This window comes from Castor canadensis, chromosome 4, assembly GCF_047511655.1.
Source record: "Castor canadensis chromosome 4, mCasCan1.hap1v2, whole genome shotgun sequence".
Taxonomy (NCBI): Eukaryota; Metazoa; Chordata; class Mammalia; order Rodentia; family Castoridae; genus Castor; species Castor canadensis.
In genome coordinates, this window is record NC_133389.1 from 91,238,299 (window position 1) to 91,253,767 (window position 15,469).

At 33.6% G+C, this 15,469-nt stretch overlaps 1 protein-coding gene across 3 annotated transcripts in view; it reads left to right on the forward strand.

The window, feature by feature from the left end:
• Positions 1 to 15,469, forward strand: part of Rab3gap1 (RAB3 GTPase activating protein catalytic subunit 1) — a 115,001-nt gene that overhangs the window by 37,743 nt on the left and 61,789 nt on the right. For all 3 annotated transcript variants that reach the window (XM_074070627.1, XM_074070628.1, XM_074070629.1), the window contains exons 4-5: positions 3,165 to 3,297; positions 6,055 to 6,133. In XM_074070627.1, coding sequence (XP_073926728.1) covers positions 3,165 to 3,297; positions 6,055 to 6,133 — 212 coding nt within the window. The remainder of the gene's footprint in view (positions 1 to 3,164; positions 3,298 to 6,054; positions 6,134 to 15,469) is intronic.

The window sequence follows — 15,469 nt, forward strand, 5'->3', positions numbered from 1 at the left end:
TAGTGTCTAGAGGATCTTGGGCCCTCTAAAGTTCTGGCTTCTTAGTTACCTAAAGTTTCTTGAGTAGATTGAAAGGTAATTGGAAAGGATTGTTGGGGTCTGAATTAGGATGTTTAATGCTATGTCTTTGTTGCATAAGTGCCATAATCTTCTTTTTCTTCTTGTAGAAAAAGCATTTTCTTCTCCCTAACCCATTACTTTTTCTTCAGAAGTCAAAATTTTTTTGTTTCCTTATATATTTTAAGGGATATATCATTGATTTTTTTCTTTGTTGGGGTATGATTTACATGTAATTAAATTAACAGAACTAAAATACACAGTTTACTTTGACAAATAAATATGCCCATGTTGCCATCATCCAAATAAAAATATAGACTATTTTCATCATTGTAGAAAGATTTTCTTCTTTATCCTGTCAATCCCAGAAGTAACCGCAGTTTTGATTCCTTTCACAGTATATTAGTTTTCCCTTTTATTGAACTTTGTATAAATGAAACCAAACCTTATATACTTTTATAACTTACATACTTTTTAAACTTTTTTTTAAAAAAAAAGTTAATGTTTTCAAAATTCATCCATCTTGCAAATATCATTCTTTCTATTTTATGACTATATTGTAATATATTTATCCTTTCTCCTGTTTGTGGGCATTTGTCTCCATTTTGAATTATTAATAAAGCTATTATGGACAGTTTTACAAGCATATGCTTTGATAATTTGAGTATATTCTTAGGAGTAGAATTGCTAAATCTTAGAATGGTTACATGTTTAATTCTATTGGAAGCTGCCAAGCTATTTGCAAAGTGGTTGTGTCATTTTATGTTCTAACAACCTGTGTGGTCTCAAGTTGCCCCACGTTTTCTCTAACATTTGGCATTGTCAGATTTTATTTTTAGTCATTATTGGTTATGAAGTGATATCTTGTGGTTTTAACTAACACTTCGCTTTGACTAATGATATTGAGTAACCATCTGTTAATTCATCATGATTACTGTGTTTATAGATGACTTATAACTTCTTTTGCCAGATGTATATTCAAGTGTTTTGCTCGTTTAAAAAATTGGATTAAATTTTAAGAGCACTCTCATATCTCCTGCTTGATCCCTTTTTCAGATGTAGGCATTTTGAGTTTTTCCTTTAATCCATGGTTTCCCTAATCATTTTAACTGTCTTGATAAGCACAAGTTTTGGTAAAGTTCATTTCCTCAGTTTTAAATTTCATTGTTAGTGTTTGTGTATTGCTAAAGGAATCTCTGTCTATCCCAAGATATTCTCAAGAGTCACCACACCCGCCTGATTTTGTTGTTGTTGTTTGTTAAGAATGTTACTTTTTAAAAAAATTTCACTTTCTAAGAGTTTATTGTTAATACATAAAAATACAGAGTAGTATATAAAAATACAGATGATTTTTGTATATAACCTTGAATTCTGTAACTTTGTAGAGAATTCAGTTAATTTTAGTAGTTTTGTAGATTCCTTTGGATAGTCTGTGTATATAATTAGGTGAGCTGAATATAGATGTTTTTATTTTTTCAAATCTATTTTTATTTGCTTTTAATTGTCTGCTTAGGATCCTTAGAGTTTATTTTTGGTGAATTACTAGACAAACTTGAGTTGTCATACCTATTTCTAACACTAAATATATACCATGTTAGAATTTGGTGGGAAATAACTGCCAAAATGGAATTGAAGAAGGGATATTAGAAAGTTCTTTTTCAGTTGAGCCAAATAATCTTGAAAAGTCTATTTTGGAGACAAAACCTGGATGCCATCTTTATTGAATACAACCAAATTCTCCTTGAGATAGTAATTGATCAGGTTGGCCGTGTAACCCAGAATCTAGGGTTTGGTTCAGACAGTGTCTCTATATGATTTGAAAAGAATATTTCAACCTTAGTGTAAACTTGAAACAGGGACTTAGCTCTCATTTTTCTGCAGTAACTTCTCCTTCCTTAGTTTTACCCTTAACTGCTGTACATTGGACATTCCGACTAGCAACCAAGCTTCCATGTGTGTATCATTATATTACCTATTACAACGTGAGACTTTTGGTGTAGCCTATATATATGCTATAATTTAATATATGCTATTATTTAACAATAATTTTCTTCACATTAAAGAAAAAAAAATATTATATGGCAAATTTATAAAAGACCAATACTTGATTTACTTATGTAGTAAGATAATCCTTAGGACACTTAAAATATGGTTTAACTTAATTCAGAATTTTAAGTATCTTGGTAGAAGCACATATAAAACATCTACATACAGCCACGAAAACATGTTTTAAAGATCAGTATCACAGAATCTTTGCTTATGCATTTCCCGTTTAGTTTTAGACTGTCTGTGCTTGGCAAGTTGCTTGATTGGTATATCCTGACTAAGAGTGTTGCTGTGCTATAAATGATTATGACTGTTAACTTCTCCATTGGAAAGAAGAGCTTTGGGAGATTGGAGGTCCTGTGGGAAAAATCCTTTTTTTTTTTTTTTTTTATGGTTATATTGTATAAGTAAGGGCCTCCTTTGAACTTTTAATTAAAATGTTTTCAAGCACTTTCTTTTCAAATGAAAAAATTTAAATGCCAAAGCTTGATAAACAAGCTTGAAGCAATCTGTTAACAAGTGCTACAAATGTCATGTCATTTAAATTGATTCCGCAAAATACTTCTTTATGAATAATGCTGTGTGCTGTAATAAACTGAGATGTCAACAGGTTTGAGATTTTTATAATAAAAGTGTATTTTGTTGCTATTTATTTTTTCTGATTTTTAAAATTTATAAAATTTAATCATTTTCAGTTAAAAGTAACAAGTAGAGATTCTACTATTGTTGGGTAGTTTTTATCTGCTATTTTTAGGTAGTTTTTATTTATAGGCATGGGATTTACTCTGTACTTATTTTAAATGTGGAATCTTAAGAAAATTGTTTGAAAATTATAAATTTTATAAGTTATTTTATAGTTACTATTCTAGGACACTTCTTTTTCAAGAGCTGCTGTGATAAATCATTCATGTTTTCTTTTGCTTCCACTATGTGGAAGATAGCTATAGGATGAAACTTTAGATTAATGAGCAGAAAAAGGGAACAAAATCACTTATTAATAAGTGCAAAAGAAACTTTTGAATACTTTAAGGTGGATTTTTTTCTCATCCTGTTAAATATAGGGTATATTTACTTCTGGGACATGGGAAGAGAAATCAGATGAAATTTCCTTTGCTGACTTCAAATTCTCAGTCACTCATCATTATCTTGTACAAGAGTCTACTGATAAAGAAGGAAAGGATGAAGTATTAGAGGGTAAGTTTTTATAACACTTGAAAAATCTTAACTTTATAAGTGGTTATAATTTTGAATTATTAATTTAGTTCTCATAATTCAGTATTATCCTCAAGAAATGTTTTACAATATGCAGAGTTGTTTCACCACATGCAAAGTAGAGTACGAGGTAATACTGCAGTCAAAGTAGAATTACAGTGCTATTTGTTTTAAAATTAATTGAATCAGCACATATTTATTGAGTACTTAACGTGTGCTAGGTGTTCTGCTAAGCCTTTTTGAACCCAAACTTAAGTGAAATGTGCTGTTATGTAAGAAAGGTAAGATTTTTAAATAAGTAACAGAAGCAGGAGGTAGAAATAGTATCCCAAGGACAGATAAAGTTCTACTAAAGTTCAGAGCAGAAAAGATTACTTTTAATCAGGAGAGATCAAAGAAAGTATATGAATAATTAAACAAGCTCCAAGAAAGGATAATTTTGAAAACACTGGGGCTGTAGCTCAGTGTTAGACCACCTTACTAATATGCCCAAGGTCTTGGGTTTGATCCCTAGCACTGAAAAAAAAGAGAGAGAGAGAGAGAGAGAGAGAGAGAGAAAGAAAACAAAAATGTAAAAGAAAATTTAGCTGTTGATTGGACAGTTGTAGTATTTTGGATATACCCTAGATTTTGGACTTGGTCCAAGTGGATTAAAATTATGATTTGCTTACTTGATAGTTACTTGGCCTTTCTAAGTTCAGGTTACCTCATTTATAAAATAAAATAATATTACTTGGAAGGTTAATGGGAAAATTTAATGAGATACTGTACATAAGTCCCTATGTCAGTATCTAACCTATATTGGCTACTTAGTAAATGGTGCTTATAATTGATATTAGGACATATAATGTGAAAATATATTCTGAGATACACTAGTGTTATAGCAGTGAACAAAATATTACATAAATAAGAATTTCAGAGGTGCCGTCAAATAAAGTGGTCCCTTTTTATCTATGGGAAATATGTTCTAAGACCTCCAGTGGATACCAGAAACCACAGATAGTGTCAACGTCTACATATACTAGGAATTTTTTATATAAATACATAAATCTGTGATAGTTTAATTTATAAATTAGTCACAATAAGAAATCAACAATGGTAACTACTAAAATAAAAAATTATAACAGAATGCTAAAATAAAAGTTATTTAAAACATTAATTATAGCTGAGCATGGTGGTGCATGTCTGTAATCCCAGCATTTGGGAGGCTGAGGCAAAAGAGGATTGTGGGTTCCAGGCCAGCCTGGACTACAAAGTGAGAACTTGTCTTAAAAAATCAAAACCAAAACAAACAACAAAAACCTTTGAAAACCTTATGAATAGTTTATTTCTTGAATTTTCCATTTAATATTTTTGGATCTCATTTGGTAACAAACCATAGCAAGCAAAAATCACAGTTACTATATCCTCCCTTAATCATTCAGAAAATAAATAGGCAGAATGTGTAATAAAGTTTTTCTGATCAAAGCAGATTATCATTTGTAAGATATGCCTGAAGACCTGAAATATCTGTGCCCTTGCTTGTGTAGGAATAGCATTGCATTACCTTTTCTACTACATATATACTTACACACAAAGCAATTACATAACATCTGAATTCAGATTTATAAACTATGATAACATTACCATATATAAATATATGTAAGATAATTATATAGCAAAATAATAATTGGTGGAAAGTATGATAATAGCTCAGGAAGATCTGCATCCAACATTCTACTGATAAATGAAGGAAAGTATTTAACATGGAGCTAATTTAAGTTTTATTAATTTCCTCACTCAAGGGAAAGTGAGGAGGCTTTCACTAATTGTTTCTGATATAAATAGATGAAGAGGAGTATGATATAAGAGAAGATAAATGAATTTAAAATCAGAGGCATGTTGCTTATGTTTCTATTCTGTGCAGTTTTCTTTTTATTTGTGGTTGAAGTTGTAACTAATGGTAAAGTTACAAGCAATATGATCAGCTCAGTTAATTTAGAGATACACACTTAAAACTATCAGTCTGAAGATTGGAGCACTGATCTTCTATTATTTTGGTGTTGCTTATTGTTCTTGGTTAAGTTAAGGGTCAGGTCATTAGTGCTCTCATTTGTTCTGTTAGCATATTAGCAAAATATAAATTTGCTTTTTGTTTATACTTATCCAACAAAAATAAATATTTTAATAATCAGACATTCTTTATGCTTTGAATTTATTACACATTCATGAGTATAAATAATGTTAATTGATGTTAGTATCTTATTATGGATTGCAATGTATGTGTTTAAAGATACATGGGTTAGAAGTGGAAGCTGGCTGGCTGTTTTACAAAAAAATATTTAAGATAGGGTGACAGGAAAAAATATCAGCCATAGGTGATACAGATTTGACAGAGCTCTAGAATTTTGAGGAAAAATAGAGTCAAGGACAGACCAGGAAGAACTAATAAAATACAGCTTTATAGTAAGGTGAGGAATTGTTTGAGTAATGATTTAGAAGCAAAACAACAACAATAATAATAATAAGCATAGGAATGGTATATGTGTCTTTTATAACTGGCTTTTATTTGAAGGCAAAAGGAGAGGAGGAGAGGGCAGGGACTCCCTTCCACCTAAATTTTAGAGCAAGCTCCAGGTATAATTCTCTAAGCAATTGCAAAACTACATAGTTTAGAAAAAAAACGTATGTTTCCTTAAAGCATGTTATATAATTCTGCCTTAAAATGATAGACATTTTCATTATTAAATGTTTTTACAGATGCTATTCCACAATCCATGCAAGATTTACTGTGTATGAATAACGATTTTCCTCCAAGAGCACATTGCCTGGTAAGATGGTATGTATACCCTTTATTCAGATGTCTTTTGTTTGTTTGTTTACAATGGTGTAACAAGTTTTAATTCAAAATAGACACTCTAAAAACAGTAGGTAGAAAAAATGTCTAACAAACTGAATTTATAAGAGTCCACCAATAGTCACAGGTCAGTTTTCAGATGTCTTTTTCATCAATGTGTCGGGCTGTGTCCAGTGATTTGTCAGAAGTAAGGAAGCACAGGTCCCAGCATCTAGTTGTGTTTACAGCTGTTTTTTTTCCTTTTGGTTGGTGCTGGGCATCAAACCCAGAGCCTTGCGCATGCTAAGCAAGTGCTCTGCCACTGACCTGCACCCTCAGCCCTATGGCTGATTTATTATAGCAGTACGAAGCTAAGCAAGCAGCATAGGGAAAAGACATGATGCCAGCAGAACTGCAAGCCTTTAAAAAGTCCTTTTCTAAGAAGAATTAATTTAGAAGGTAACAAATATGCACAGGAAAGCAATGCAAGTCAACTCCCTGTATAGCTATCCTTATCTCAACTAGCAAAAACCCTTGTTCCTTCCTATTATTGCTTATACTCTCTCTTCAACAAAATTAGAGATGAGGGCAAAATAGTTTCTGCCTGATAGTGAGGGGGTGGGGGGAAGAAGGAGGGGGCGGGGGGAAGGGGGGAGAAATGATCCAAACATTGCATATATGAATAAAAGGAAAAAAAAAAAGTCCTTTTCTAATAAAGTCCTACTGGTTATAATGTGATTCTACTGACTAGCATAGAATATGTAAATATCATAGAAAATTATGTATTGTAAGAAATTGAAGTAAAATGTTGATTTCAAACAGTTATGTGATAAAATCAAAATTCACTTAAGTCTAAACTATAAATGTGATACATTAATGTTAGAGGCACATCACAGTTAAAAAGCTTTTAAATTATTCTAGGGGTCTCTGAACTTTATGTTAGAGGGGTGGTATTAAAACATGTCGTCCTCAAAATGTCCTCAAAATTTGGTCAAGAAAAGAAAAGAAGTTTATATATTGGTTTTAAATTATTCTATTGGTATGAATGGTGTTTTGATATCTTTTTTTTTTTCCTAAAGAAGAATTTCTAAGGGGGAGAAATTATATATTAAATATACAATTTTATATATAATTATTATACTTTTTTCTTCATTGCATTGTGATTACTATAGGAATGAACTGTGACATATTTTTAAAAAGAAAACTATTTGTTAGTAGATAAATTGGATTATATTTCATAAATATTCTGTTTTATTATAATCTTTTTAAAACTATGAACTTAACTTTAATAAGGAATTAATAAATATACTAAATTACCCATTTAATTTAGTCTTCCAGATTCTTTGTGATGTTGTAAAATGTGAATACAAGCATTTAACATGATTAAAAATATCAGAATGCAATGTGTTGTATAGCACATTGACTGTACATGCATACATTCATTTAACATTAATTGAACACCTACTATTGGCCTACCAGGCACTGACTTAGACAAACAGGTTTAATTCCTAGCTAAGGTACTTACTGTCTCTGCAACTTTAAGAAGTTACTTAATTTCTCTGCATTGTTAAAGTGAAAGTAATAAATAATATGCACCATTTAGGTAACTGTGAAGATTAAATAAGATCATGGCACATAGTAGCCTTATCAAAATTTAATGTTATATTCAGATTTTTAATGTTTCCCAATACTGTGTTTGACCTATAGTACATGGTCAAAATATTTGTTGAGTAAATAAATGAAACCTTTTTATCTACTAGTGTAAATTCAGGGTGTTTTTTTTTTTAATGTAAATCATGTTAGATTTTCTTTTAAAACTTAATTTTTTTCTTGGCTGGGCACAGTTGCTTATGACTATAATGCCAGCTACTCAGGGAAGGCAGAGATTGGGAGGATCATGGTTCAGTCCAGCCCAGGTAAACCATTAGTGAGACCCCCATCTCAATTAATAAGCTGGGTGTGGTGGTATGTGCCTGTCATTTGTACTGTGAGAAAATGTAGGTAGGAGGATCATGGTCTGAGGCTGGCAGTGGGGAAAAATGTGAGGCCCAATCTGAAAAGTAACTAAAGAAAAAAAAAGAGGGGGGTGTCTTTATTGGTAGAGTGTCTGCCTAGCAAGTCCTGAGTTCAAACCCCAGTACCACAAAAAAATTGTCTTTTAAATTTATATGTGGCAAAATAGATTTTTTTGGGTGGGGGGAGTGAATAGTTCTTTGAACTTTAATGCATCTATAGATTTCTTTTTAACTATTTCAGGATATAGAACAGTTCTAAAAAACACTTTTGTGTGTTAATAGTCACACCTTCCTTGTATCCTTGTAAGTTCTGTAATCAGTGATCTGTCTTTGTCTACTTTACTTCTGTTCTTTCAAGAATGTCATAAAAATGGAATTACATAGTATAGAATCATTTAGTCTGGCTTCTTTTACTCAACATAGTACCCTTTGAGCTTCTTTGAAATAATTCTGTGTAACAATAGTTTGTTCCTTTTTGTTGCTGATTAATATTTTATTTGAAGCTATGCCACATTTGTTTACCCATTAATTTGTTGAAATATATTATTTCGGCATTTTGTGTAAAAGTACATTTTCATTTCACTTGGGTGAAACCTAGAGTGGGATTGCTAAATCATGTTCTAACTGTATGTTTAACTTCATAAGAAACTATCAAACTGATTTTATAGAGTAGCTGTACCATTATGCATTCCCACCAACAAGGTATAAAAATTCCAGTGTTCCACATTCCTCACTAGCACTTAGTACCCATCCTAATTTTAATTTTCAGCATCTTTCATATATTTATCTATTATATGTATTCTACAGTGAAATGTTCACACTTTTTAATTTGATTGTTTTCTTAACATTGAGTTTTAAGAATTTTTTAATATGTATTTTGAATATAAATCCTTTTTGGAATGTATGGTTTGCAAATATTTTTCCCAGACTGTAAGCTTCTCTTTTCATTTTCTTAACTGTATCTTTTCCAGAGAAAAGGTTTTGCTTTCTGTATTTCTACAACTTTTTTTTTTTTTCTCATGATACTGGGGTTTGAACTCAGGGCTTCATGTTTCCTAGGCAGACACTCTTCCACTCAAGCCAGGTACCTGCTAGAATTCTCTAAGCCCATTTAACTTCTTCAGGGGTGTTTTTAAAAGGTCTTTCAAAGAGCCAGGCATGGTAGCTAATACCTGTGATTTCAGCACATGGAGGTGAAGGGAGAAAGATGGTGAGTTCAGGGTCAGCCTGGGGTACATGGTGAGTCTCTGTCTCAGTCAAACAAATGAACAAAGAGGGGTCTTTAAAAAATATGTAAGTGTGATGAGTTTTATGGTCCAGACAAGGTAATTAATTGATGTTAATGATGTACTTTGTTGGATGGGTCTCTCCACCTCCCTTTCAATGCCTTCTAATGACTGTTTCTAAAGGTATTAATAGAGATTTATCCTATTAATTTGTATCCCTTATAGTAATGGAAATAACACAGACTTTAGCCTTAGCAGACATGTGTATGCAAATGTAAATTCATGAAATCTCTTCTTTTTTTTAAGGAGTATATCTATTTTATTTTACTTTTTTATTATCATATTGTACTGGCAGTATATTGTGACATTTACAAAGTTCTTATATCATAGTTGAATTCACCCTCTCTATCATGAAATCTCTTCTGAGGGAAATTTTAATAGAAAGGTGTAGTAAGCAGGACAATGAATCTCCCCTCTCCCATCCCCCTCAGCTACCACATCTGTTCACATCCTAAATCCCAGAACTCCTGAATATAGGTTAAGTGGCAAGAAGGAAACCAAGGGAGCAGATGGAAATAAGGCTGCTAACCTGCTGATATTAAGATAGGGAGGTTTATCATGGATTATGTGGGAGGACCCAATATAATCATAAGAATTCTTAAAAATGAAGAGGGAGGCAGAAGAAAATCGGTGTCAAAGTGATTGCTACAAGAACTCAGCCTGATGTTGCTGACTTTGAAGATAGAAGACAAGGGACATGAGCCCAGGAATGAGGTATAGTCTAGAATTTGGAAAAGACAAGGAATAGATTCTCCCTAGAGAATCTCAAATCCATCCAAATGTAGTAGATTTGAAAGATTAATAGAAACTGTCCAATTAGAAGAGTAGAGAGAAGAAGAAGTTTGGAGAAAAGTGAGCATTTTAGAGATCTCTGAGTTTGTGTCAAGTGTCCCAAAGTATATATGTAACTGGGAGTCCCAGTTGAAAAGAAAGAAAAGAAAACAGTCTTGCTGATATTTTTCTTTTAACCTGGTGAGATCCATGTCAGATTTGTGAGCTGAGGAGCTGTAAGGTAATAAATTTGTGTGGTCATTTGGTATGCTGGTAGTATGAACTAATATAGAAAATGAAAGCAAGAAAACTGTAGATGCTTGGGGTGCCTCTACTTAGAAAAGAAAAATGCATTGAAAGGACAACTAGGTTTAACAGAGAACGAATTTTATCCCCATGGTTTTGCTTTGTCCAGTCTTGTCTTGGTCACTACAAAGGAATAGCTGCCACAGCATAAGAAAGTTCACAGTCTTACACACTGTGTTGTTAAATAATTATTCCTGGCTTTTTAAAAAATGCTTTTTTGTGTTTAACCTTCAAAGGACTTCTGTCAGTAGTAGCATGACAAGGTTGGTTGTTCCTCTGTGAAAAGAAGTATAAAATTAGACAAAATTGTCAAAAACAACCAGGTCTTGCCCTGATTCCTGTGGCCGTTCCTTATCACTTCTCTTCTTTGTAATCTGTGTTACTGAGAGGTGTAGTCTGTGCTATCCATGAAAACTATCAGCCCTGTTGCAAGATGAGCAGACTTGAATTCTGTATGTCTTTGCCAACACTTTCACTTTAACCTAATGAGGTAACTTAATAATCATGTGCTGAGAACATGTTTTCACAATCGTGGGTCTAGACATTTGACTTAGCACTAATTTTAAAGCAGAATTAAAGGAAATGATGGTATTCAAATAATTAAAAATATACTAGCAATGAGCTAAATGAGAAATCTCAATAAATAGAAACCATAATAAAGAACAGATGGAATATCTAGAGTTGAAAAGGGTAGCTGAAATAAACTTTCTTCAGATGGGCTGAAAAGCAGATCTGAGATGATAGAAGAAAGATTTGGTGGGTTTGAAAGATTAACAGAGATCTTCCCAGTTGAAGAAAAAGCAAATGGAAAGAAATAATGTCTGGAGACTTCTCAGATTTGGTGAAAAGCATTACTTGAGGGATCCGGAGATCTCAATGAATCCCAAATACAGTAAACACAAAGAAAACCACACCCAGACACAGTCTTTGCTGAATCCCAAAAACCAAGGAGAGCTTGAAAGCAGCAAGAGAAAATTCATTACTTATAAAAGACAGTATTACTGGCTGATTTTTCTTCACAAACAGTGGAGGCTGGGGGATATTATAATGATATATTCAAAGTGCTGAATGAAAATACTGAAAAGCAAGAATTTAATATTCAATGAAACTGTCTTTCAAAAATTAAGGTGAACTAATGATGTCATACAAACAGATTGAGAGAATTCATCCCAGGTTGACCTGCTTTATAAGTGAAGAATCAGATGCTAACTTGCATCCTCAGGAAGAAAGAGCATTGTAAATACCCCAGAAATACAAAAGATATATTCTCTTAGTTTAAAAAAATCACATAAGATTGCTTAAACAATAATTATGGCACTATTATTGGGTTTATAACATGTAACATGTTATTACATGACAATATTGCATAAAAGAACATGGAAGAAAATGGAGCTATGTTGTGTAAAATTGTTAGATTTCACCGGAATTAACCTGAATAGATTATGATAAATTAGAGGTACATATTATAATATTAAAAGAAGCACTCAAGAAAACATTCAAAAAAGGAACAGTTTTTTAAATACCTAAAACTTCCCAGATATTTTTGTAGGTGCAAGGAATTTAAATTTGTCTAAGAAATGGTTTCTTCATTATTATCACCACTGTATTTGGTGACTCAGGATTTTTTGCACATATTCTTTACACTACTTGAAGAGGCTTTGAATATATATATTTTTTCCTGAGGTAATACATGTGAGGGTTGTAAAACGGTAGCATTCAAAATGTTACCAGACCCACGTCTGAAAGCTCATTCCCTGGAGAAACCAACATCAAAGAGACAAATGTTGGGGATTTAAAAAAAAAGCAGGGGGAGAGGGCTTTATTCATTGGCCAAAGAATGGGGAAGAGTGTGCTTTGCTCACAAATGAGTTTTCTCAGTCCCAGGGGGGTAAGAGGTTACTGTCATAAAATAGGAATAATGAGGGAGAGATAGGCTAATAAAGGAGAAGAATACTCATGTCTTTTTCTGGGGAATATTTAGAGATCATCCAGGAACTCTGGTGCCACCTCTTCACACCTTTCATGGTCTACTGTTTCTAGTTACGGTAGCTGGTAGGTATCTTTCTCTTTGAAGGGGAGAGAAAGACTAGGCATGTCTAAGTCAAGTTAACCTTATAGTTTTGGACAAAACATTTCTCAAATCTTGAACATGTTTATATATAGTGCTAACTCAAAGGTTAAGGTGACAAAGGAGACAAATGCAATATGAAGACAGGTATGCCTAGGGTTTTCATTCCATTTCAGTTACCTGTCAGACGTTTGCAGCCCACACAAGTGGCCAAATCCCTGCAGTGTAACCTAGACAACTGTTATAACTCACACAACAGAGTTGTTATCTAGGTTTTTCCTTGGTAACAAAAGTAGGTAATATGGTTTTATGATTTGCCTATGCGAGATTAGCAACAAATATGTCAAATAAATTTAATCTTTAGTTCATGCTTTTGGTTGTTACTGGAGCAAGAAAGAAAAATGCATTTTAAAACAAAATGGGGGGGGTGAGGCACAGGGGGGAGAAATGGCCCAAATAATGTATGCACATATGAATAAAAAAAAGAAAAAACCAAAATAGACAAAAATGGTGATTATCTTACCTTTCTCTGTTGAAGGATAGTATACCAAGGCACATTTATATTCAGATTTAGTACTTAGTGTGTATTACAGTATTATATAAAACAGTTCTTTTATTAAAAAGTCCCACAATGGATTGTTTACTTGTGTTGATACATTTGAGCTCCTTATAAATTTGAGTTATCTACCTAGTGTTAAGTTTTGAATGACCCCCAAAAGTTCATATGTTGAAAACTTAATTCTTAAATTAATATGCTGACAGTATTTGGAGGTAGGGTTTTTGAGAGGTAATTAGCATTAGATGAGGTCTTTGTCTGGGAGCCCTATGATAAGATTAATGTCTTTATCAGAGAGACCTGGGCTTGCATACTCCTTCACTGTCTTCATGTGATGGGAGTGGATTATGAGAAACCTATGAGAAGTTGACATAGCCCAGCTATGTCAAATAATTGGCAGGCTGAGTTTGGCATGGCCCCAGCCACAGAAGAGGGCAAAATGCAGCACAGCTGCATTTCCTAAGATGTTTACTTTCAGAAAAGTAGGAATGCAGGTTTCTCTTGTTACAATGTCATGCCCCTCCTGGAGAACTGTTGTTCCACCTTCTTGTTTACCACTGTATATAAAAGACTCATTGAAGGAGGATGGGGGATTGAGCAATTGAAGAATTGATTGGTTGGCTGCTTGCTAGAAGCAGAAGCTATTGCTAGGGCGTCTTGCAAGGGGACTGCCGCTGAATGACACAGCTGGCTGCTGCTGAGTTATGCTAGAGATTAGAGGAAACATGGGACAGTGCAAGTCTGAGCACAAAGACTTTAAGAAAGCTAAAGAGAGAACATGGGACAGTGCAAGTTTGAGGGCCAAGACTTTAAGAGAGATTAAAGAAAACATGGGACAGAGTGAGTCTAAGGAAGGAGACTTTAAAGAATACAAAAGAAGAAAGACTTTAGAAGTAAGGCTTTAAAGAAAGAGAAAAGAATCAAAGTAAAAGAAAAGAATAATAGAGAAAAAGAAGCAATGAGGCTGTTGTGCATCTCCATCCAAGTGCCCAGCACACCTGGCCCCAGCTTTCTACATGTTTGTCTTCTATCTTTTGTCCTTTCTGTATCTCCCGTTGCCCCCAGTTAGGTCAGGAGAACAGGAGTGTGAGAAAGCTCTCTACAATGTGATGCTTCCTACCATGTTCTGACATAGCAAAGAAGGCCTTCACCGGGTGCTGGCATCTTGATCTTGGACTTCCCAGCCTACAGAACTGTGAGAAATCACTTTATTTTAAAAACAACAACAAACAGTCTCAGATATTCTGTTGTAGCAACACAAAGTGAACTTAGAAAATTAGTTCGGTAAAGTGGAATGTTGCTGTAACAAATACCTGAAAATGTGGCAGCAGCTTTGGAACTGTGTAATGACTAGAAACTGGAAGAATTTGGAGGAAAAGATAAGAAAAAGCCTGTATATCAGGTTGGCAGAGTGCCTCAAGTGGTAGAGCTAAGTTCAAACCCTGGTACTCCTCCTTGCCCTGCCCCCCCCCCCAAAAAAAATCCTGTATTGTCATTAACAAAGTGTTGAGAGATTCTAGTGAGGCCTCCGAAGAAGAGAAGACTAGGGAAAACTTAGAACATCTTGGAGAATATTTATGTGGTCATGACCAGAATGTTGATAGAAATCTGGAGAAGAAAAAGCTGTTCTGATGAAGTCTTAGATAGAAATTAAGAACCAAGGTATAGAAACCAAAGTAAAGGTCATCTTGTTAGATAATTGAAAAGAACTGTAGAATTGTATGTGTCTAAGACTTTATGGAAGGTGTTATTTAAATGATGAACTAGGAAATCCAGTGGAAGAAATTTCTAAGTAGCAAAGCCAGGCTGCTTTATGTCTACTTTCAACTGCATAGAGTGAGATTTAAGGTATTTTGGGGTAGAGGGAGCATTGATTTTCAACTCCTTTGGGTAAATACCAAGGAATGTGATTGCTGGATTATATAGTAAAGTATGTTCAGTTTTATAAGAAGCTACCAAACTATCTTCCAAAGTGACTATCTGATTTTGTATTTTTCGCCATTGGTGAATGAGAGTACTTGTTACTCCACATCCTCACCAGCATTTGGTGTGATAGGAGCTGTGGAGTTTGGCCATTCTAGTACTTACTGCTTTTGTCTATGGCCATACCACCCTGAATGTGACTGGCCATACCTTCTAGAATGCACCTAATCTTATCTTATTGTTTGCATTTTCCTGATGACATATGACGTGGAGCATCCTTTTATATGCTTATTTGCCATCTTTATGTCTTCTTTGGTGAAGTGTGTGTTTAAGATCCTTGACTTATTTTTCAAATGAGTTGTTTATATTCTTATATTTAAGAGTTTGGTTTTTTGTGAGTGCTTGTTTTGGATA